The sequence below is a fragment of the Scyliorhinus canicula genome, chromosome 25 (assembly GCF_902713615.1).
Source record: "Scyliorhinus canicula chromosome 25, sScyCan1.1, whole genome shotgun sequence".
In the NCBI taxonomy this organism is placed as follows: Eukaryota; Metazoa; Chordata; class Chondrichthyes; order Carcharhiniformes; family Scyliorhinidae; genus Scyliorhinus; species Scyliorhinus canicula.
In genome coordinates this window covers 6,094,844-6,119,798 of record NC_052170.1, presented here as the reverse complement: position 1 = coordinate 6,119,798, position 24,955 = coordinate 6,094,844, and the positions used below count along the sequence as shown (strand labels likewise).

Sequence of the window (24,955 nt, the reverse complement as noted above, 5' to 3'; positions counted from 1 at the left end):
CTCGATTGAATTATCTCCATCGGGGTGATAGCGACATGCAGACCCAGGTACGCATGCACACGCGGGCAGAGGCAAATACACACACACACTCTGCACAGGCACAGGCATAGACATACACAGGCAAGTCCACAAACATATGCAGACATGGACATGCATGAGGAAATACGCAGGCACACGCAGACAGATACTCATGAGGAAATACACAGGCACACGCAGACAGATACACATGAGGAAATACACAGGCACACGCAGACAGATACACATGAGGAAATACACAGGCACACGCAGACAGAATCGCATGAGGAAATACACAGACAGATACACATGAGGAAATACACAGGCACATGCAGACAGATACACATGAGGAAATACACAGGCACACACAGACAGATACACATGAGGAAATACGCAGGCACACGCAGACAGATACACATGAGGAAATACACAGGCACACACAGACAGAATTGCATGAGGAAATACACAGACAGATACACATGAGGAAATACACAGGCACACGCAGACAGATACACATGAGGAAATACACAGGCACACACAGACAGATACACATGAGGAAATACACAGGCACACACAGACAGATACACATGAGGAAATACACAGGCACACGCAGACAGATACACATGAGGAAATACACAGGCACACACAGACAGATACACATGAGGAAATACACAGGCACACACAGACAGATACACATGAGGAAATACACAGGCACACGCAGACAGATACACATGAGGAAATACACAGGCACACACAGACAGATACACATGAGGAAATACACAGACAGATACACATGAGGAAATACACAGGCACACGCAGACAGATACACATGAGGAAATACACAGGCACACACAGACAGATACGGATGGGGAAATACAAGCAAACCAACAGACACACTGACAATCTGCGGACATACACAGGCACACACAGGCAGACATAGACATGCTACGGATATACACAGGCATATGCGCACAGGCATATACACAGGCACGCACACATTCACACTTGGACCTAGACGTCCATGTGGAAATACACAGGTACATGCAGACATGGACACGTGTGGGGAAATACATGGGCACGCACCCACGCAGACATAGATGCACATGGAGAAATACACAGGCCCACGCTCATGCAGACACAGGCGTGTGTTTGGAAATACACCAGCAAACACACACAATTAAATGCTAAAGCATTTGAAAAGTAACCCAAATAACTTGTGAGACATGTTAGCAACGTGGCAGGAAGCTATTTATGTGCTGTGCTATCTGTTAATCTGGGTGTTCTTTCTATCTGGAGTTTTTAACTTGAGATAAAGCAAATACCCCAATGGGGACAACAAATTGAATAATTACAGCAAATCGCCACTTTGCTAATCTCACAAATGTCAGAGCGTTGAACTAACACATGAAACCTTTCCGGTGTTCCTGAACTACTCAAAGGGGCCCCGCCCTTTTTCCCGCCACAGTTTTCCCTTTTGTGCCACACGGACCTGGGTTAGAATTCCCAAAGTCTGTAGCTCAGAGTGAAAAAAGTGGAAGTCCGCGCTCCCCCAGACTAGATTAGATGGTCAGCCCCTCGGAGAATCCATGTGATCGAATGGGATTACCTGACCTGCCCATGGCAATACCGTCGAGCTCTCAAATGTTTTGGATGACTGGTGCGAGTGGCAGTGACGATGTTATCATTCCCCTGTGTTTCTCCCTAGGGGCACGTTGGTATAATTGGCTTGATTGGGCCTCCCGGTGAAATGGGCGAGAAGGGAGATCGAGGTCTGCCAGGAATCCAAGGAACGCAGGGTCCCAAGGGGGATATTGTGAGTCACGCGGCTGATTGCAAGTTACAATTTTGATTTTATTAATTGAATTTAAATTCCAGCAGGTGACGTGGTGGGGTTTGAACCCGTGTCTCCAGAGTATTAACCTGGGCCTCTGGATTACTGGTCCAGTGACATGGCCACTCCGCCACTGTCTCCCCATTCCCCTGGCATGTGTTACAGGCTTGTTGCAACCTGCACAGATCCTATTGGATAGGGCCAATTGGTTACCCCATGGTTTATTTTGGGGTCCAATCGAAAACAGTATAATAAAGGAAATTCATTCAGGGACAAATTAAAAGGGGTCACACCTGGTCACACACATTAACAGAGAAATGGAAACTTAACAACATTAAATAAATAATGTCAAAGGAGGGGTGTGTTATGGGCCAGGGTTTAGAGAACCCAAAAGTGTAACATGGAGTTCCCCTAACCCACAACTTTTACTAGTTTGTGGTATGGGGAGCACACGGCCCACTCTGCAGGTGTGGTACAGCAGAAATGGAAAAGTATTTTTTTAAGCAAAACAATGTTTATTCTATGAACTCAAGTTAACCTTTTTGAAACATACAGTGAACATCTTAGCAACCATTAATTCAAATACAACCCCCAAAGAATACAACACTAAGTAATCCTTAAGGTGTCCTTTGAACATCCATAAGACTTAAAAACAAAACCTTTAACAGAAGCACATCAGGTTAAAGTCACTACTGAGAGCAGTTATTAGTTTTAGATCACCAAAGGATCGATTTATATTCTTTCGATTACACAGGGAGACTCTAATACACCTTCTGGCTGTGACTGCAGCTATCCAGCTCTGAAAACGAAACTAAAACACACCCTGCAGCAAACAGCCTGAAACAAGAGTAAAAAGCTGACAGACAGCCCAGCTCCACCCCCTCTCTGACATCACTGCAGTAGTAAACATCCATTTCTTAAAGGTACTCGCACTACCGATATTTATATACACACCCATTTTTTAAAGGTACTCTCACATGACAGGTGGATGAAGCAATCCAACCCCTGTGATGCCTACCGGGTATGGAAAGCCTCGCGAGTGCCCGTGGACACGGCATGCTCCCTCCCCCGGGGGCCACGAATGAAGCCACGGAGGAGGAGCAGGCAGTCCAACCGGACACCCCCCTCGGCTCCCCCCGCTGCCCGGACCTGTTAATGGCGAGTTTCGCAGGCCCAGGTTCACGAGGAGGTCCTCCGCCTTTCTCCGCACCAGGTGCCCGTAGTTCAGGAGCGTGCAAACAAAACTTCCAACAACAACGTTGTCAAGGAACCAAAAAGGGGATGCAGGTTACACCAAGGGGAATATGAGCTCCCCCGATAAGGGGGGCGGGGCACTCATTAACCTTTGCTGTTGTATAAATAGAGCCGGCCAGTTAGGTGAGATCAGGAGCGAAGCGTTGGTGCTGAATAAAGATTAGCGTAAATAACAAATTTTGTTCACCTCACAAACTCGTGTTGGACACTTCATGACCCTCACAAAGATGCTCATTGAGAATGCGCTGTGGTATCGAAAGATGTTGTCTAATGTGTTCTATTCACACACAACATCCCCCTGTGCAGTTGAAGAGAATTAGAGAGCTGAGCGTTCAGCTTTCCAACAAGTGATATTATGTGCCACAACTTTCCAAAATGTCTATTTGTTTCACTGTCAGCTCTCCCAGTGTCATTGTAAATATACAGTCCCACAACACCTCCACAGATATTAGTATCTCCTCCTGAGGTATGATTCAGAATTTAATGTCCTCTTATTTTCTCTCCATTTCAGGGTCTTCCAGGTTTCGCTGGTCCCACAGGCCCGCCTGGCTCTCCCGGTTTATCAGTAAGTGGGGGTACTTTGTCCTCGGTGGGGAAGGCTCCAATCTCTGGGGTTTTTTGGCCTTTGATAAGCTTTCTACCATCCCATTGGAATTCGGTTCGGAAGTAAGTGATTACGCAGGTGTCTGGATGGTGCCTTCATCTCTGCCCAGTCCCCGGGAATGCCTGATTACTCGTTGACTAAAATCTGCCGTCTCATCTCCTCTTTTCCTTCTGTTTTAGGGTCAACAGGGTTCGAAAGGTTCCAAGGGATCCGATGTAAGTATCTTCAATGATTGTACAATTCCATCCCTCATGGAGGCTAATTAAGCAAAGTCTTTCAACTGAGCGCCGTGTGATCTCTTCCCTCACAGGGGCCGAGTGGTTTCAAAGGTGATAATGGGCCACCTGGTCCTCCTGGTCCACCGGTAAGTGTTCATTCTTATCTTCATTTCCCGTTGCTGGGGGTGACGGCTGTGGGAAGTAACTGGGCTTCTTCCGAACCCGCCACCCCCCCAACCCGGGTTCGAGTGCAGGAAACACTGGTCGTCACCCAAAATGTTTACTTGTGGCCAAGGTGGCAACTGTCCCTTCGAGGTTTGAGGCTTGTGTGTTCTCCTCCAGTTGGATATGAGGAGACGCTCAAAGGTCGACCCAATTATTTTTCATTAATTCATGAAGAATTTCTTTGTAACTTAATGAAAGGGTCACAAGATTCTCACTGCTATTGGGACATAGTTGCTTTGCGACCCGACCTCCGAGCCAAAGCTCTGGGGTTGAGCCTCGATCCAGGGCCTGGTGGCTGTAAGGTAGCTCGTCAACACGCATATCCTCCTCGTGCACGCCAATGGCAAGCGATAAAGGTGGGGAGGTTCCTGGCCAGCTTTGCGATGGAAAGAATGCTGAAGCCTCTGCCACCACCGTCCACAGCTGCGGACTACAACATGCAAGTATAGTATGTGTTGCCTCGGCAACCCGGACTCCCCGAGTGGACTACTAAAACGTCACCAACGACTATGGGGAGATGTAGCTTCTGTGGCCTCTCCTATTGTTTCTCGTCTCGGAATTCCACCACTTGTTTATTTTTCAGAAGGTTAACATAAGCCATCCACGATTCAGTGGCTGAGTGTCCGGCTTGTTAACCTGCCCTCGGGCCTAGTTCAAACTTTGGGAATGTTTTGGGCTTCATCAGAATGCCACATCCCTGCAGCATTATTTCTGTTTTTGCTTCAGCACCGCCCCCCCCCCCCCCCCCCCCCCCCCACATCCCCGGTATTTTAATTTTGTTCCCCATTTTTAAACGGTGATGTTCACTGTGTGGCATTGTGAATCAGATCACGCCCTTTCCTTTCAGCCCCGTGGAAGCTCTCGGTCACTTCCTTGGAACATGGGGGGGTAAAGGACCTCCTTCTCCCTGGGATTTCTCCAAGCTTTCCGGCGGGTTATTTCTGTGGGTTAAGGGGTGGGCACTGTGCTCGATCAACGGAATGGGTTTGCTCTGTACTGTTTGCCCATAGACCAGCCTGACACAAACAAGTCTCCGGAAGGAGGCCACTCGGTCCACCTGTGCTGGCACTTTACAAGGACCACTCACCTTGACCCGTTCACCTACCTTCTCCCGGTAACCCTCCAGAGTCTTCCTCCTCAGGTCACAATCCGATTCCCTCTCGCCACGCTCTCGATTGACCTGGCCTCCACCACGCTCTCGATTGACCTGGCCTCCACCACGCTCTCGATTGACCTGGCCTCCACCACGCTCTCGATTGACCTGGCCTCCACCACGCTCTCGATTGACCTGGCCTCCACCACGCTCTCGATTGACCTGGCCTCCACCACGCTCTCGATTGACCTGGCCTCCACCACGCTCTCGATTGACCTTGCCTCCACCACGCTCTCGATTGACCTGGCCTCCACCACGCTCTCGATTGACCTGGCCTCCACCACGCTCTCGATTGACCTGGCCTCCACCACGCTCTCGATTGACCTGGCCTCCACCACGCTCTCGATTGACCTGGCCTCCACCACGCTCTCGATTGACCTGGCCTCCACCACGCTCTCGATTGACCTGACCTCCACCACGATCTCGGGCAGGTCAATCACTCGCTTTGCGTGAAACCGTCTTTTTCTCGCGTTGCCTTTTTTGTGCCTTTGCCGGTCACCTCCCGGTCGTGTGGTCTGGTTGTCGACACTTCGGCCAATGGGGAACGGCCTGCTCCATCCAGGCCCCTCCAGGATTTCAAACACCCCTGTCGAACCCGTCCTCACCCGTCTCTTCTGCAAGGCGGACCGCCCCACCTTCTCAAATCTAAAAATGTCACTCAAGGCCCTAATCCCTGGAATCATTCTTGTGAATAGTTTCCGTACCCTGTCCAATGCTTTCCCAAAGTACGGCACTCAGATTGAGACCTAACCAGTGTTCTGTATCGGTTCATTATAACGTCCTTGTTCTCTGCCCCTATTAATAAAGCCTAGGAAGCTGTATACCTTCTTAACTGGTTTGTCAAACTCTCCTGCCCCCCCCCCCCCCCCCTCAATTATTTGTACATAAATAACCCCGGGTCCTTCTGCTCCTGAACCCCTTTTAGAATCATACCCTTTATTTTATATTGACCCTCCTCATCTCCCTACAGAATGTATGAGGTCCCACTCTTCTCTGCATTAACTTTCTCCTGCCGTGTGTCCCTCTCCTGCCCAGGGCCCCCCTGCTGAAATGGTCCAGCCGTTGCCAATGTACAGGACGAAGACCAGGAGGCACACTGAGACCGAGCAAGCCGACGACGCCGGCGGCAACCTCTTCGACTACGGCGAAGGAATGGAAGAGATCTTCGGCGCCCTGTCTTCGCTGAAAGACGAGGTGGAGCAGATGAGGCGTCCCGTGGGGACGCAGAACAACCCCGGGCGGACGTGCAAGGAGCTGAAGATCTGCCATCCACACTTCAAAGACGGTAACGTTGGAAGATTATCTGGGAGCAATGTTCCCCGCCCGAGGGTTGTGGGTGGGACTGACTGAATATCAGTGATGGTACAAACCATTCTCAAATTCTAACGAAACAATGGATGCATTACTAAAGCTTCCTTGAAAACACAAAATTCTGGAATATTCCGGCACAGTCCGAGGTTGAGCTGAACAACCTCCGATTCAGTTTATTTCTTTTTTACTTTATTCTTTCACGGAATGTGGGCAGGGTCAGCATTTGCTGCTCATCCCGGACGGCCCTTCAACTGGGCGTCTCGCTCGGCCATTTCAGAGGGGAAACTCCGGGTCACCCAGTTTGCTGTGGGTCTGGAGTCACGTGTAGGCCGGACCGGGTAAGGACGGCAGATTTCCTTCCTTAAAGGACATTAGCGAACCAGATGGGTTGTTGTGACAATCGACAATGGTCGCCATTACTGAGAGTGGCTTTATAATTTCAGATTTATTAACTGGATTTAAATTCCACCAGTTACCGTGGTGGGATTTGAACCCGGGTCCCCCAGATATTAGCCTTGGCCGCTGGATTGCCACGATATTAGCACCTGCCCCATTGCTGTCACTTCCCTCGTCCCTGGACTCATTGCTGTGATGGTTAAAAAGGTTGTGGGTTATGTTTCCCACACCGACACGTTGGACACACTGGTTGAAAACGCTGAACGGCATTAACCTCGATCACATCCTCGGCCTGACAAGAAATCAACAATAAAACGTTCGCCCACCTCAAAGGCTGCTGTGTTTGGGTTGCCACGGGTACTCAGAAGTACCTCTGCTTCTCTGTAAAGAAAAAGGTTGTGTGGTTAAGCTCGTCACCAGGGGCACGATTTAACTAAATGGGAACAAAGTTCCATAGCAAGCGCATTTAGTCGCGTGTCTCCCGGCACTCAGCGATAAGAAACACAACACTGCCACACGGCACCTGGGTTAGATCGGGGGTATCAGTAGGGATATGTGGATGAGGCCACACTTAGCCATGTTGCCTGTGTTAAAGAGCTCCGCTCGTCGGAATTCCTCAGCATAGCGCGAGGTCGGGACGTCATTTTTAAATGGCGTCACAATCTCTGGAGCCACTAACGCCATGCCTGACCCCCCCCCCCCAGTCCCAATGCACCACGGAGGGTCCCCGGCCCCCCTCCTCCCGCACCCCCGTCAACACCCGCACATGCCACCCACGGCCTGATCGCCACCGTGCGGGAAATACCAGCGTGGCACCTTGGCAGTGTCAACCTGGTACCATGGCAGTGTCAACCTGGTACCATGGCAGTGTCAACCTGGTACCATGGCAGTGTCAACCTGGTACCATGGCAGTGTCAACCTGGTACCATGGCAGTGTCAACCTGGTACCATGGCAGTGTCAACCTGGTACCATGGCAGTGTCAACCTGGTACCATGGCAGTGTCAACCTGGTACCATGGCAGTGTCAACCTGGTACCATGGCAGTGTCAACCTGGTACCATGGCAGTGTCAACCTGGTACCATGGCAGTGTCAACCTGGTACCATGGCAGTGTCAACCTGGTACCATGGCAGTGTCAACCTGGTACCATGGCAGTGTCAACCTGGTACCATGGCAGTGTACCTGACAGCTGGCAGTGTCACCTGGGCACCTTGACAGTGCCAGGCTGGCACCCAGGTGGCACTGCCACCCTGCCCAAAGTATGTGCACCTGGGGGCTTCCGATCCCCTGAGTGCTATTCCCTCTGGTCCCCACAATGGGCGGGATTTACATTGCAACGTCTCGCGAACGCGCGTTAGACCTCGCACGGCATTGCAAGCGGGTAGATCCCGGGAGCGGGGCCTCCTAGCTTCTATCGGCCACGCTGCGCCGCGGCGAGCTGTTTCTTGGGCCATTCGATCGCGCCCCAGGATCTGAGTACAATACGGATCTGACACACTTTGCAGCACCGCCTGTCAAACCCTCCTTTCATTGAAATGTTTCACAAGTTTTCCACAGCTCAATTATGAAATTGCTGGACAAGGTTGAGATCAAATAGTTTTTTACCTCTGCATCCATCGTGTGATCATCCCCAGAAAGCTGGTTAATAAATAGCCAGATTGTAATATTTAAAACAGAATTGGGTAATAACTTGGCGGGAATGATGTGCAGGGCGGTGATGAAAGAGCAGTGAGCGGGATGATGGGGGGGGTTGGTATTTAGCTGACATGGATATACTGAGTTTGAATGGGCCCCCTTCGGTGTTCTATCATTCTGCGGTTCGATGAGTTGCACAGTTTGCCATCCTTCAAATGGTTTGTTCGAGCGAAACCTCCTTCTTTCAAGCTGTTGCTGCAAGTATTCTAATTCCTGCTTCTCATACTTCACGCTGTCATAACTCTTGAGTGGTGTAGTTGCAACGATGTCATTAATCCTTGCAGCTCTCAAAGGGCCGGGGCGGGGGGGGGATGCCTTCTACAGCTTGGATCTCAAATTAGCTGCGGAATGAAGGGGCGGCACAGTGGTTAGCACTGCTGCCTCACAGTGCCAGGGTCCCGGGTTCAATTCCGACCACGGGTGACTGTGCGGAGTCTGCACCTTCTCCCCGTGTCTGCGTGGGTTTCCTCCGGGTGCTCCGGTTTCCTCCCACAGTCCAAAGATGCGCAGGTTAGGTGGATCGGCCGTGATAAACTGCCCCTTGGCGTACTCGTCATTTAACTTGGCGTTACTCTCGACCTCAGCGCCATCCTTAATCTCTCGCCTACTTTCGCAGGACACGGAGGTCATTGGATCATGTTCTATTTCCTCGAGCGTTTGAAATTGATCTGATAGAATCATAGAAAAGGATAAAACGACACCAAAGGCGGGCAGTCGGCCCATTATGCTTGTACTAGCTCCTGGAAAGAGTTAGGCAATTAGTCTCCCGACTTTACTGTTTTCTTTGATTAAACTTTGAGCGACACTGCCCATGTGGCTGGGTCCAGTTCAGTTTCTGATCAATGGTAACCCCCAGGATGTTGATAGTGGGGGATTCGGTGATGGCAATGCCTTTAATGTCAAGGGGCACTGGTTTGATTCTCTTTTTGGACATGGTCATTGCCTGGAACCTGTGTGGCGCGAATGTTACTTGCCACTTATCAGTAACCTCAACAGGCCTGCCAGCCTCCATGAGGAGAGAAAGCGAGTTAGCCTTTCGAGTCGTGGACCTTTTGTCGGATGAAGAAACTGTGTTCCTCTCCTGGCGGATGTCGGCAGACCTGCCGGGTTTTCCCAGCTTCCTCTGTTCTTGTTTCAGATTCCAGCATCTGCAATATTTAGTTTATTTAATATCTGAGGAGTCGCGAATGGTGCTGAACATTGTGCAGCTGTCAGCGAACATCCCCACGTCTGACCTTACAATGGAAGGAAGGTCATTGATGAAGCAGCTGAAGATGGTTGGGCCTAGGACACTATCCTGAGGAAATCCTGCAGTGGCCGAGGTTATAATTATAGTGTGACAGGTTTATATAGGTAGAACTTTGTGCAGATTTTTAATCTGCAGCTTTGTGTATTACTAATACAGTAGTCCCCCGTTATACCGCGCTCCGCAATACCGCAGTTCGCGATGTACGGCGGGGGGGCTTATGGACCCCAACTGTCAGCTTCCCTCTCCGGATCAAAGTGAGCTGGCCGCTGAAGTTGACACTGCCGGTTGATTGGAGGGAGATTCAGTGAGAGAGGAGCAGCTCACACAGCGTCCGGAAGTGGATAGTGCAGAGCTACAGCTGCCTCAACCCTGCACAGCAGACAGGTTCTTTAAACCGGTGGCGGTCAGAACATATTTTTGAAAGGCAATCCTTTCCTCCAGTTTGGTGAAACCCACCAGAGTTCCTGGTAAGTTTCTGTGGGTTTCCCTCTGGAATAACTCCCAGCCTCATTCTGTGGCAATCAGAGAGCTTGTTTTAATTAGATCCACGGTGGAGGTTTTAAATTTATTTCAAAATCTATGCATGCGCTTCCCTTTGTGAGTCTACGGGGGTCTGACCTCTCCCCCCCCCCCCCCCCCCCCCCCCCGTAGACTCACAATGGGAAGCGCATGCATAGATTTTAAAATAAATTGAAAACCCCCACCGTGGATATCCGCGGCTCGGATGTAACGCGGGTGGCTGTCTTGGACCCCAACACCCGCGTTATAACGGGGGACTACTGTATTAGCATGTATATGCTTAAAACCTTTCAATATATCTGTAACTGTGATGTGAACAGAGAACTATATTTGATACAAACAGATAATCATCAGAAGAAAACACGGCACAGTGGTTAGCACTACTGTAATACAGCTCCAGGGAACCGGGTTCGATTCCGACATCGGGTGACTGTGTGGAGTTTTCACGTTCTCCCCGTGTCTGCGTGGGTTTTCTCCAGTTTCCTCCCACAGTCCAAAGATGTGCAGGTTAGGTGGATTGACCGTGATAAATTGCCCCTTAGTGTCCATAATGTTAGGTGGGGTTATGGGGATGGGTGGAGGTGTGGGCTTAAGTAGTGGCTCTTTCCAAGGGCCGATGCTGACTTGACGGGCCGAATGGCCTCCTTCTGCTCTGTAAATTCTATATCCCGGGACTGAGATGATTGACCTCCAACCACCACAACCATCTTCCTTTGGCATGACTCCAACCAGTGGAGAGTTTTCCTCCTGCTTCTCATTGACTTCAGTTTAGCTAAGGCTGCTTGATGCCACACTCGGTCAAATGCTGCCTTGATGTCGAGGGCAGTCACTCTCACCTCACCTCTTGATTCAGCTCTTTTGTCCATGTTTGGACCAAGGCTGTAATGTGGTCAGGAGCTGAGTGATCCGAGCAGAACCTAAACCAAGCCTTGATGAGCAGGTGAGTAAGTGCCTTGAGGGCAGCAGGGTGGCGCAGTGGGTTAGCCCTGCTGCCTCACGGCGCCGAGGTCCCAGGTTCGATCCCGGCTCTGGGTCACTGTCCATGTGGCGTTTGCACATTCTCCCCGTGTTTACGTGGGTTTCGCCCCCACAACCCAAAAATGTGCAGCGTATGTGGATTGGCCACGCTAAATTGACCCTTAATTGGGAAAAATGATTTGGGTACTCTAAATTTTTAAAACAAAAAACAAAGTTGAGTAAGTGCCTCACGATAGCACTGCCGACAAATACCTTCCATCACCTTGCTGGTGATCGAGGGTAATTGGCCGGGTTGGATTTGTCCTGATTTCTGTGGCCAGGAGATGGGTTATTTTGTCATAAAGAACAGAAAGCGCTGGAAAATCCCAGCCGGCCTGACAGCATCTGTGGAGATGGAACCCGGGTTACCATTCCGAGTCCGATATAATTGTCCTTCCGAACATCTCCCACGTTGCCAGGTGGGGTGCCAGTGTTGTCGTCGTACCAAAAACAGCTTGGTTCGGAGCGCTGTTCTGGAGCCTCGCTCTTTTCCCGACAGCTTTGCAAATGCTTCCCCTTTGGAGGAAGTTGTCGAGCAAGGGAACCGTGGTTTACTAAGGGGCAGCACGGTAGCATGGTGGTTAGCATAAATGCTTTACAGCTCCAGGGTCCCAGGTTCGGTTCCCGGCTGGGTCACTGTCTGTGCGGAGTCTGCACGTCCTCCCCCTGTGTGCGTGTGTTTCCTCCGGGTGCTCCGGTTTCCTCCCACAGTCCAAAGATGTGCGGGTTAGGTGGATTGGCCATGCTAAATTGCCCGTAGTGTCCTAAAAAAAGTAAGGTTAAGGGGGGGCGTTGTTGGGTTACGGGTATAGGGTGGATACGTGGGTTTGAGTAGGGTGATCATTGCTCGGCACAACATCGAGGGCCGAAGGGCCTGTTCTGTGCTGTACTGTTCTATGTTCTATGAGTATTTACCGAATCCCCTTTCGGAACTGACTCCTGAATCTGTTTCCGCCACCTTTTCAGGCAGCGCGTTCCAGATGGGAACAAATTGATTCTCCACAACTTCCTTTTTTTTTTAGCCGATCATCTTTCTTCTGCACCCTCTCTTCACCATCTCTCCAGCCAGCGGATAAAGGGCTTAGGGACACGATCAAAACACCTCGGAATTTTGAACACCTCCAACAAAATCCCCTTAATTCGCGGCTCTGGGGAGAACAATCTGAGCTTCTCCAGCCTCTCCACATTAACCACCCCCTCGCCCCCGCCCCATCCCTGTTACAATCCTGGCAAGTCTCCTCGAAAAGACCGTGATACCCTTCCTGAAGTGTGGCGCTGGGAATTGGAAACAATACTCCCTTCAGAACCTGTGATTACACCCATTCCGGCCGCTGCAAGTGGTTGATTCGGGGAGCAGGGCTGGACGTTCCCAGCAACAGGATGAACTGGAAGTTCCTGCCCGCCACCTTTTATAAATTTAAGAAAACCCATGCGTTTATTTCCTTTAAACGCTTCTTGTCAGCTTGTCCGGTCCACTGAGATTTTGTTCTTTGCGAACCGCGGAGGCCACTAACCACATTGTACCATTTACCTTCTTTACAATTGCACGGCTGAAATATTCTAAAATAAAACCTCTTGATCTCTCCCAAGGTGATTATTGGATTGACCCCAATCAAGGTTGTGCCAAGGATTCCTTCAAGGTTTTCTGTAACTTCACTGCCGGCGGAGAAACCTGCATCTTCCCTGATAAGAAAACCGAAGGGGTAAGTTGAGCAGAGAGATTACATGGTACAGTGATAACGGAAATAGATCTTTTAATGGAGCACTGTGCACAATTTAATATCAGCCGCACTGTTTACAGGCTCATTATTCACTCCGCTCGGCTCGCTAATGCAAATCAGGCCCTCTCGATTTTATTTCTCCTCCCTCATTGGCCCTTGCCTTGCTTGCCTCGCTCATTTTCACGCACTAGGAAAGGAAATGCTCACATTTAGATGAGATGCTTAATCTTGTGCTTGAAGTGCTGTACCACAGCGATTTATTTTGAAGAGCATTGCTTGCCACTGCGTCGAATTTAGACTTTTAAAATTTGCAGCACAGAAACGAACACCGAGCTTGCCTCTTGTCAGCGTTTCGGCTCCGCGAGAGCATCTTTCAACCCTCACCCTACCGACCTATCCGGCTATTCCTCGCTCCCTCGTCCGTTCATCCAACTTTCCCTGTAAACATATCTACCGGACCCAGCAGTAGGCAGTGGTCGGCACTACTGCCTCACAGCACCAGGGACCCAGGTTCAATTCCGGCCTTGGGTCACTGTCTGTGCGGAGTTTGCACGTTCTCCCCATGTCTGCGTGGGTTTCCTCCGGGTGCTCCGGTTTCCTCCCACAGTCCAAAGATGCACTGGTCAGGTGGATTGGCCAAGCTAAATTGCCCCTTCTTTCAGAGGGTTGGTGCAGACTCGATGGGCCGAAAGGCCTCCTCCTACACTGTAGGCATTCCATGTTCTCTGTTCACTTCAGGCACTCCTGTGGTAGCGAGTTCCACATTCCCGGTATTCTGGGGAAAGAGATTTTTCCTGAATTCCCCAGTGGATTTATTGGTAACTTTATTCCTGACCTTGAGCCGTGTTCCCTCTGCACTAGCTTAATTTCCTCGATCCCACTGAATGCCGCCCCCCCCCCCCCCCCCCCCCCCCCGCCTCTCTCTTTAGTTGAACGCACTGTTCCACAGGTACAATGTTCCCATTGTGGAGTCGAGGTTATTCCAGAAGATTTGCACGGGGGCACAGTGATGGGGCAGAATAAGGGAAGAAAAGGGTGGGGTCTTCCTCTGTACCTACTCCTGCCCTCGGAGTGTCTGACGCCAATTTAGAGTAGCGGTGTGGTGAATGTGATTCACACCGGATTGTAATCTATACATACATGTCTGTATTGTAAGTGCAGTTACGCTACCTGTCCTCCAGGGGGAGTAGCTCTGGGAATGCTCGAGTTCTATGGGGACTTATCCCTTGGCTCTGGCCAAGACTCCTCCCCCGCAAGCTGCTGTATAAATGTCACTGCCACATGGTCAGCGGCCAGTTCACTGTAAGTTCAATGGCTGACCGGCTGCGACTGTTGTGAGTATATTAAAACCGCTGTTCTAATCCTACAAGCACGTGTTCGTAGAATTGTTGGTTCCAACAAGCGGAATCTCCGTTCCCGAGCACTTGGCGCCCCGCCTGGCACCCTTGGCAGGTTCAGCTTTAGTGTTGGACGCCTGTGTGTGTGTTTTTGAAAATGTCAATTGTCCTTGCAACGCGGTTTTGCCACGACGTAGCTGTGATCGTTGCCTGTGCGACTCACTCGGTGATGCACCCTGTAAGTCTGGGCCTGTGGCTTGGGCCTGTGCGACGCCAATCCGGTGGGATGCTGTGTCTGATGTTTGGTGTCATGTTTCCTGTTTTTTGACTGTATTCCAGGTGAAAGTTTCTTCGTGGCAAAGGGATAAACCTGGAACTTGGTACAGCAAGTTCAAGAGAGGCAAGCAGGTAAGATCTCCAGAACAAAACGTTCCCTGGCGTGAGCAAACATCAATGCCGGGGATGAAGAACGATAGGATCAAACGGGGGCAGAGAACGCACTCGCGTGAGAAACAATGGAGCTCATATCGGTTAGGATTTGCCTCCGGATCGGGGGAGAGACTGCGGACAACTCCGTGATCGGCCTCACTACCCCGACCCTGGCTTTCTCTCCCTCTCGCGCCGGCCATGCCTCCTCCTGACCAATGCTACCCATTCCCGCCCCCCCTCTCGTGCAAATGGAGATGAGTTTTCCACCCATTCCTTCTCCCCGGTATTCCCAGAATCCAACAGGCAGAAGGTAGCAACGGGTCAAAGGAAGCGGTGGCTGGGAATTCCCCCGTAGAAGCAGAAGCCGTTGTTACAACCATCCCGCTCGAGGTCTTTAAGTCTAGGAAGAACGTTTGACAGGTTGGACATGGGGAAGATGTTCCCGTTCAAAGGAAACGTCCGTGTGGTACATTCCGTGTTGTTCCAAGGCACTTCAATTCCTCCCGGCCAAGGCGTCCAGCCTGTATCTGCTGGAGATCTCAATGTCGGACCTCAGTTGATGTGGGCCCGGAATTTTCCGGATGTTGGAATTCTCTGTTCCCGCCGACATCGCGCCCATGCCCACGGGATTCCCGGCTTCAATGGTAAATCCCATTGAGCAGCGAACGGCTCGCTTATGAGAAATACACGGCTGGCGAGCCAGAGAAGCCCGTGCCTGATGCCAAACTTCAGGATACCACAGTCCCTTTATTGATTCTTCTTGTGCTATTTTCCCATCACCATCGGGACTAGGTCCCCTCTCGCTGCCGGATTCTTGTTTGACTGCTACCAGCTGGCCCTGGGACATTGCAATTAGATGAGAGTTGGGGTGGATTTGGAGAAGAATCCAGGCCCCCAGCCTTCGGAACCACTTGTAATTTAACGAGTTGCACGATTAAATGCTTTTCAGTTAAGTACAGCGCACAATATGGAACTAAACAGCCTCGATAAGCAATGTAAAAGACATTCCTCCATTTTACTCCGATCGCATGGAAAAGCCCTTGCTACACCCTGGGGTTGCACGCATTAGCATGTAGAATCCCTACAGTGTTGAAGGAGGCCATTCAGCCCATCCAATCTGGAACCAGGCCTCTGAGGGCGGCACAGCAGTCAGCACCGCTGCCTCACAGCTCCAGGGTCCCGGGTTCGATTCCGACCTCGGGTGACTGTGTGGAGTCTGCACGTTCTCCCCGTGTCTGCGTGGGTTTCCTCTGGGTGCTCCGGTTTCCTCCCACAATCCCAAGATATGCAGGTTACATGGATTGGCCATGCTAAATTGCTCCTTAGTGTCCAAAAGATTGGGAGGGGTTACTGTGTTACGGGGATAGGGTAAAGGTGTGGGTTTAAGTAGGGTGCCCTTTCCAGGGGCTGGTGCTGACTCAATGGGCCGAATGGCCTCCTTCGGCACTGTAAATTCTAAGGACACCTACCCAGGCCCACTCCCTCACCCTAACCCAGAACCTCACCTAATATTTTAGGTGTCCAACCCACCTAATTTGCACATCTTTGGATTGTGGGACGAAACCAGAGCACCCGAGGAACCCAACACAGACACGGGGAGAAAACTCCACACAGACAGTAACCCAGGGCCGAAATTGAACCCGAGTCCCTAGCGCTGTGAGGCAGCAGTGCTAAAAACCGTGTGACCCTACAGTTAGTGATTACCTGGGATATCAATACATATTCGTAACGATTCAGCTAATTACTCAAAGAGCTACATTGAATTCATAGACCAGAAGCAGGCCATTCGGCCCAACAAGTGAACGCTGGTGTTTTTGCTCCAATTATGAGCCTCCTCCCAGCCTATTTCATCTCGCCCAATCAGCAAAACCCCCTATCCCTTCCGCCCATATGCTCTTGTTTTGCTTTCCCCTTGACTATATGCTGAATTCTCCCATTTCCTGTCCTGATCAATAGATCCCTGCTTGGCCATTTTTGTCTTCACACACTCGGCCTTGATCTTGTATTTCCCCAGCTGATGTACACAGACTCCGATGGCAATCCTGTCCACGTGGTCCAGATGACCTTCCTGCGCCTCCTGAGTGCCGCAGCCCGCCAGAGGTTCGTTTACAACTGCCAGCAGTCCATTGCCTGGTACGACTCCGTCACGAAAAGCTACCAGAAGGCCGTGCGATTCCTGGGGGCCAACAATGAGGAGATGTCCTACACCAAGACACCGTACATCAGCGCCATCTATGATGGCTGCAAGGTGAAGAATGATTCTTTCTGTTGCGGGGGGGGGGGGTTTAGGACCCATATGCTGAGGGCTAAAGAGCCCCCAGTGGCCATGTTCAGCATTTAACCTGCACACTGAGTTCGTGCGGCACATCATACCTCCTTAGGCTGGCACGCCCCGTGGACAAGGTGCTGCACAGTTGGAGATGCCGTCATTCAGATGAGATGTTCTGTCAGGCCCCTCTCTCCATTCGGGTGCTGAAAGGTCACAACGACATTCCTGGATGGGAGTTCTCGTCGCGTCCTCAGTCAACATCACTCGAGTAGAGTCACAGGCCACGATCTACCGTCCGTGTCCCACTCTGATTCCGGCTGATTCTCGACTGCCGCAACGTCCCCCTGCGATTCCGGCGGGACGCGGCCGGTAGATGGCACCCTCCGACTCTCTGGACAGCAGAAACGCACCACCCCAGGCACCATCCTGATGAATCTCGTCTGCACCCTTCCCAGTGCCAATATTTATCTGATTGTTACCACTTTGCCCTTTATAGTGCCTGGTCATAGAATCATAGAACCCCTACAGTGCAGAAGGACGCCATTCGGCCCGTCGAGTCTGCACTGACCCTCTGAAAGAGCGTCCTGGGCCCACTCCCCCACCCTACCCCCATAACCCAGTAACCCCACCCAACCTTCACAGCTTTGGACACGAAGAGCAATTTATCACGGCCAGTCCACCTAACCTGCACATCTTTGGACTGTGGGAGGAAACCGGAGCATCAGGAGGAAACCCACGCAGACCAGGGGGAGACCCGGAATTGAACCCGGGTCCTTGGCGCCGTGAGGCAACAGTGCTAACCACTGCACCACCATGTCTGCCCTGTGTTACCATATTTCCTATACCGGCGACCACACTTCAAAAGCATTTCATTGGCTGAAAAGGGCTCTGCCACATCCCCAAACCTGTAAACAGTGGCATGGAGATGCAAGAATCTCGCTGTCGCTGTTTCCAGTGGAATCTCATCGATTGTCACTAAAACCCGTCGGGTTCACTGATTTTCCCCTTTTGGGAAGGAAATCCAGCCTCCATGTGACTCCGGACCCACAGCAATGTCGGTGACACTGAACTGCCCCTCTCGGAAGTGGCCTCGCAAGTCACTTAGTTCAGGGGTCACTCGGGGTGGGCCAGCAGATGCCTGCATCCCATCAAAGCCTAAAGAAAGAGAAACTCCAAGAGAACGTAGCTTGCTAATTTGGAAGAGATGAGATGGGTGCAGATTGGCTCACGGAAGAAGATATATAAAATTGGGTTTTGGTCCGAACAAAGATCATTTGATGGCAATGGGCAGATTCGGGCCACCTCTATCTCGCATCCTGTTGGGTCCAAATTTACATGATGCCGGCCACTGGATCTCAGCAGGAACTCGCACGTACCTCTTTGTCACGGTGAGGGAGGCAAGTGTGCGGGAGAGCTGCTGAATCAGTGTATCTTGTTTTCCTGGTTAAATTCCCTCTTCTTGGGCAGCACGGTGGCGCAGTGGGTTAGCCCTGCAGCCTCACGGCGCCGAGGTCCCAGGTGCGATCCCGGCTCTGGGTCACTGACCGTCTGGAGTTTGCACATTCTCCCCGTGACTGCGTGGGTTTCGCCCCCACAACCCAAAGATGTGCAGGGTAGGTGGATTGTCCACGGCTAAATTGCCCCTTAATTGGAAAAAATTAATTGGGTACTCTAAATTTATTTTTTAAAAAATAAAAAATTCCCTCTTCTTTACATTGCTTTCCATTTCTCACTTGCAGCTGAGGAAGGGTTCCGATCGAACTGTGTTGGAGATTGACTCGCCCCGAGTCGTTGACCTGCCCATCAAAGACATAGCCGTGACTGATTTCGGCGAACACCAGCAAAAGTTTGGCTTCGAGGTTGGCCCAGTCTGTTTCAGCAGCTAAGACCTCACAAAAGAGAACTGCATGTCCGACTATCCTCTCTCCCCCCCCCTTGTTTTTTAAATGCAAAATGCACATTTTCTTTTGTATTTCATTTTGTCTCTTATTAACCATGCTGCAGTTGGGTGTTTTGTTTTTTTATTGTGTGTTAATTACAATAAATAATTCCTGCCCTTGTGGGGCCAAAATCTTATGACCTTTTGAAGAGGCCAAGTCAATGGTGATTGTCCCCGTGTCATCCCAGATTCCACTGTAATGGTACGTGGCTGAAGTGTCCTCGACCAATATCTCTTCATTTCCGTGGAGGACTTGTGCACCAAACTTTCTCCCCTTTAACAAGTGTGCTTTCTCTAGTAAGAGCCAACATGTGGCCTGATTCCTTAATCTCTTGGCACCCGGACGTCCACAAGAAAGGTGTCAGGCCAAGAGGTTGCATTGTGGTTCAGAGCAGATCCCGGGACACTAATGGGCTCACACTATTGAAATGGAGAAAGCTAGCCATTCCGCTCCCTGTCAGCCACTTTTGCAAGAGAAAGAAAACCTGAAGCTGCGTATTGACCTCAAGAAAAGTGACTGCCTCTTTCCCCTCAACCCGTCAAGGTCTACGATATTTAACTGCACTGTGTTTGCACCTGGCTAGCAGAGAGTGTAAGTGGACATTGAGACTGTTCTGTTTGCTATGGGAGTGGTGGGGTCCATTTTCATGGAATTACATTGGGTTTGCAGCTTACAATTAGGCCATTTGGCCCGTCTGGTCCAGGCTGACCTTTATGCTCCACTCGAACCTCCCTCCTTCCAGTGCTCTTCATTCCAAATCTCATCTTTTGTTTTATATCAAAGATCTGTTGGATCTGTCCTTCAAGTCAACGAAACGTGGCAAGAGGGTAATTGTTCTGGAGATTAAATCGGGCGCAATGTTCACAGCCCACCCCCCCCAGCCCACAGAAGACCTGAATCAATCCAAATCCCGATTTGGCCTTTTCCTACATTCCCTCCTATTGGTCCCCTAGCTTTGAGAGTCGCCCACTGTCCTGAATTGATTGGCGCGGCCGCCCTCTGCCCACTAATTGACCAAACTGGAGGAAGGTTACAGGTGAGTGACTGACTTCCATACGGTGTGGGCTTCACAGTACCGTTCAAGTCTGAAGGTTGGGTCCTGAGGCACACAGGAAAATATTGCGACTTTGCCTCAGTTTCATTCCAACTGGTAACACCTGGTGGGTCTTGCCACCAATGCCAAGAAGGTTATTAGGTCTCCAAACTTGACGCCTGTGATATCCTCCAACGTTCCTAAACCCAACAAGTATCCCATATATTGGGAATATTTCATTTCCTTCAGACTGCCTTGAGGCACACCACAGCTTTCCGTTCAATGCTCAGCAGATTGGATTTGCTAAATCCAATGTCAATACTCCCACCTAGGGGCAAGGTTGTCCACAGTCCAGTGACCAAAGGTCAGATCTGAACAGTGGGCGATGGAGCAATTCTTCGCAAGGTTCCAGCTCCAAACAATCCGCTGCAATCCGTTCTTTAATGTAACTCGGTGAAGAGTTTGCGGCAATCCGGAATTCCAACAAACTTTTGGGTACACTTTGTGCCTTCAGCAGGAGTATGGGTCTCCAGTTTGGGCAAAATACCTCCGATTAGAGTAACCAGAGGAGAGATGAGGTGAATCTTTTTTATGTGGCGCAAGGTGGTGATCTGGAATGTACTGAATGAGCGAATTGAATAAAGACAGGGTGGGGGAATGACCTCTGCTGGACTCGAAAAAGGGTAGGGGGAAGTGGGATTAATTGGATAGTTCTTTCAGAGGTCCAGCACAGATGTGATGGGCTGAATGGCCTCATTCTGTGCTGTATCATTCTGTGGTAGCGGGAGGAAAAAGCAAATGGTGCAAAATCCCAGGCCCTCCATTGTACAGAGCTTGGATGTTGTACCAGTGTGACAGACAAGTTAGCGGCACCTTCCTAGGCGTGTACAGTAATGAGCCTCCCAGGCTAGCCCAATTGGTAAGCAGTTGAAAAGTGACCACCGATAATTTAAGTTAGTAAATTTAAATAGGCAAGTAAATAAAATGCCCTTTTTCAAAATATTGGTTGTTCCTTGTCTGTGGCCTGCCTAATGTTTGGACAATCACTGCCCATTTTCCCTTTGGATTAACCCCACCACAGACCACTTCCCTTGGCTTCACTCAGAAAGCGACCCAAAGTGGCCATCCCAAATGAGTTAGGCCCGATCATGACCCTGTGGCTTTTGGTGCATTGCTCGCCATGCTAATTGGGCAGCTCCTTCAAAGAGCTAGATGGGTTGGAAGGCCTCCTTCTGTGCTGTCAGGTTCTGTGAGGGTGGAAGGAAAGTGCAAATGGTGTAAGGACCCCGGGGTAAAGGATCCCCCTTTTGTACAAAGCTCCTGTGCAGCATCAGTAAAGTAAGAAAACCGGACTGGTGCCCTGGGTAAGCTCGGAGGTTGAAGCTGGAGCGTTCGAGGTGGGTGAGTTCCACCATGTTACCCAGTGAGCGTCTGGAAGCTATCCTTCAAGATTGGGGCCACCCCAGTCCAAGGCACATCATTTTGTCCCTTCCGCCGTACCGTACATGACATGGCCGCATTCAACACTGTGGTTGGGGACTCGAAATGAAAATCTTTCCATTCCCCAGCACAAACACCTTCAATTAGAAGAAGTGAATCCTCAATGTGTGGCCCAGCGATAGACCGGAGCAGGTGACAATAGACAAACCATCAATGGCCTTCTTACAGGAGCAAAATGTTACCTTTTCCCAACAGGGTTTTCTCATTGTCAGAAAAGTACAAACTTAATGTATATACTGAGATAAAAAAAACAATGGCGTAGATCCATTTTTACAAAATTGCTACAGACCGCTTCAATTTTTTGGGGGGTAGGGGGAAGTGGATTAGTTCAAATCACTTCACCATGGCCCCCAAAACCCCCCGCAATTCTTCCTGATCTGACTGTGACAGATATGACTCTTCTCCAACCAAACCTTTAAATGGTGCTGATCTCAATATCCCAAAACTGTATTAAACTGTGTTGCTTGACTTTTTTTTTGTTTGCAAAAAAAAATAATTTATGGAGTTGTGTTATTTTTAGACGCCTCTTGAACTGAGTGTTGTCATAATTTATTTCAGTTTAAGGTGTCTTTGTGTATATAAATATTTTATTTTAAGGAAACCATTTGGATTAGATCTATTGAGCCTTTGGACTGGAGTTAAGAAATTCACGTTGACGTTAAGGGTCAGTAGCCTCAGGCAACCAAAATATTGAGCACTTGGAAGCCATTTTTAGTCCACGTTCTTGACTACTTATCTGGGCCGCCATTAAAAGAGAGTTTCCGCGATGGCTCACTGCTTCTCGTGTTATTGAGGTGAAAAACATTGGCTGGTCCGGGATTCGATTTAGCTTAGGTGCCAATGAGTATGCTCCCCATTGGCCTCAACCTAGGGAGAGGAGGAAAATGAACCAGGGCGCCCACTCCGAATGGTTATCTGGTGATGTCCACAACCAATGGGTCACCCTCAGCGTGCGTTGGGCGAGTGGGGGAGTCGTTAGTGTCGAATGGCCACCTTGGCTCACAAAATGGAGTGTGAGCACTTGGCCCCGTGGCATCTTCCAGCAAGGCTTTGCCATCTTGGAGGAGGAGGAGGAGGGGAAAGATGGGGAAACCCCATGAGTGACACCCAATGTGTAACTTTTCAAAAAAGCGATGAATTAAACATTTTTATTATTTTTTTTGTTTAAAATAAATTTAGAGTACCCAATTCATTTTTTCCAATTAAGGGGCAATTTAGTGTGACCAATCCACCTACCCTGCACATCTTTGGGTTGTGGGGGCGAGTTAACCTCAGATTCCCCACCCCCCCTGGGTAATTACGTAGGATGTATGGCGCACAAAGAGGCCATTCACTCCATCCAATTGATGTTGATGTTTATGCTCTCGACCCTCCTCCAATCTTCCCTTATCTAAATCTGTCATCATAACTCTCTATTTCCTTCTCCCTCATGCACTTGTCTAGCTCCCTCGCAAATCTATCCAGGCTATTTGCTTCGACCACTCCCTGTAGTAACGGGTTCTACGCTCTCGCCACTCTCTGGGTGAAGATATTTCTCCTGGGTCCCCATTGGATATTTTGGTGCACATCTTATATTGACAGCCTCTAGTTATGGTGGCAAAATGGTTAGCACTGCTGCCTCGCGGCACCAAGGGCCAGGGTTCGATTCCAACCTCGGGTGACTGTGTGGAGTCTGCACGTTTTCCCCGTGTCTACATGGGTTTCCTGCAGCTGCTCCGGTTTCCTCCCACGATCTGAAGATGTGTAGGTTTGGCCACGGTCAATGTGCGGGATTAAGGGGATAGGGTGTGAGGGGGGGTGGGCCAAGGTAGGGGGCTCTTTCAGAGGATCGATGGGCCAAATGGCCTCTTTCTGCACTCTAGTGGTTCTATGCTCCTCCCCCACAAGAGGAAATACTCCATCAAAATATTCCAGAATCAATGTCGCATTCTTCCCAGGGTTAGCCGAGATATGAGTATGGGGAAATGGAACTTCCCGGGTACAAGAGCTCCTCACCTTCCAGACTTGACTATTTTACTGTTCCCCTGGCTGGTCACCCACTCGTCAGCTCATCTGAAACTCTGCTGTCCAAATCCCATCCCCCTCATCCTGACTTAAATTTCACTCCTGGTCCGCCAATGTCGGAGAAACTATAATTCCAATCCTCATGTTTAAATCCCTTCATGCCCTTTCACATACATAATCTTCTCCAACCCTAAAACCCTCCTCTTCCTCTGTCTCTAGTTTCCTGTGCATTCCCCCCTCTCCCATCCCCCTCTCCTTGACGCCATTGGCTGCCGTGCCCTTCAGCTGCAATGGGGTCCTAATCTGCGCACTGCCCTCCTTAAACTTCCGTGCCTCTCTGTCTCTCCTTCCTTCTCTCGGAGTGGCCCTAAAATGCACCTGTTTGACCAGGTTCCTCCTCCTCTCGCTTGGCACCTCTGTGAAGTGCCTTTTTGTGCTATCTCCACCCCGCCCCCGGTCAGTCTGTTCAACCGGAAACATGAACACGCATTGTATAAAGTGGAAGTTATTAAACTGTGGGGCTACTGATCTTTCAGAAGAATCTGCGTCAGAGGGAATTTCAACCTCTTCCTAAGTGCTACTGTATATGTACTGCCACTATATCCTATACCACTGCTCCACATGCTCAATTGTTGTATTGGGGAGGAATAACGTCTGGAAGGGAGTCCCTGCAGAATTCGATTTGCTGCCTAATTCCTAGTTAGCACACTTATAGGGTGTCGGCATATTCTTCCTGTATCGATAAACGTGCAAGTATTCATATCCTTTCTTCAGCAGCTTCACCCTGACACTTGTATCGATTATTCAAGGGCCAAGCAAAATTAAAACAATCAAGGTTGATTTGCTTACACATGCACTGGAGCTAGGAACGCACAGGCATTACGGAGGGTAGTGGGGAGGGGTGGAAATCTGATTGACAGGGTGTATGTATTTGAGGTGTGCAGCTCAAATCAATTGGGACGGATAGATGTCAGCTGATTGATGGGGGGGGGGGGCAGTTCGTTACCGAAAATAAAACCAAAAATGTTTTCTTGTGTGTTGGAGAGGTTGGGCCAGAAGGCAGATGACCATGATGGGGTTTGATGGAAGGTTCTCACACGGGGAGTGAGATGGGGGTGGTGGGGGAGTGCGCGGGGGGATGGGGGGGGGGGGGGGAGGGATATGACCAGCATTCTCCTGGGTTAACCAGTGTCTCCTGTTGGACATCGGGCATGGGGGGGTTTAGGCTTTACGGCC

The 24,955-nt window shown here is 50.2% G+C and overlaps 1 protein-coding gene across 2 annotated transcripts in view; it reads left to right on the top strand.

The window, feature by feature from the left end:
• The window catches only part of LOC119957252 (collagen alpha-1(XI) chain-like), a 282,576-nt gene extending 260,094 nt beyond the window's left edge, over positions 1-22,482 (top strand). For both annotated transcript variants that reach the window (XM_038785099.1, XM_038785098.1), the window contains 9 exons: positions 1,721-1,828; positions 3,612-3,665; positions 3,884-3,919; positions 4,015-4,068; positions 6,336-6,585; positions 13,077-13,189; positions 14,884-14,952; positions 16,988-17,221; positions 18,982-22,482. In XM_038785099.1, coding sequence (XP_038641027.1) covers positions 1,721-1,828; positions 3,612-3,665; positions 3,884-3,919; positions 4,015-4,068; positions 6,336-6,585; positions 13,077-13,189; positions 14,884-14,952; positions 16,988-17,221; positions 18,982-19,128 — 1,065 coding nt within the window. In that variant the 3' untranslated portion in view covers positions 19,129-22,482. The remainder of the gene's footprint in view (positions 1-1,720; positions 1,829-3,611; positions 3,666-3,883; positions 3,920-4,014; positions 4,069-6,335; positions 6,586-13,076; positions 13,190-14,883; positions 14,953-16,987; positions 17,222-18,981) is intronic.
• Positions 22,483-24,955: the final 2,473 nt, after the last annotated feature.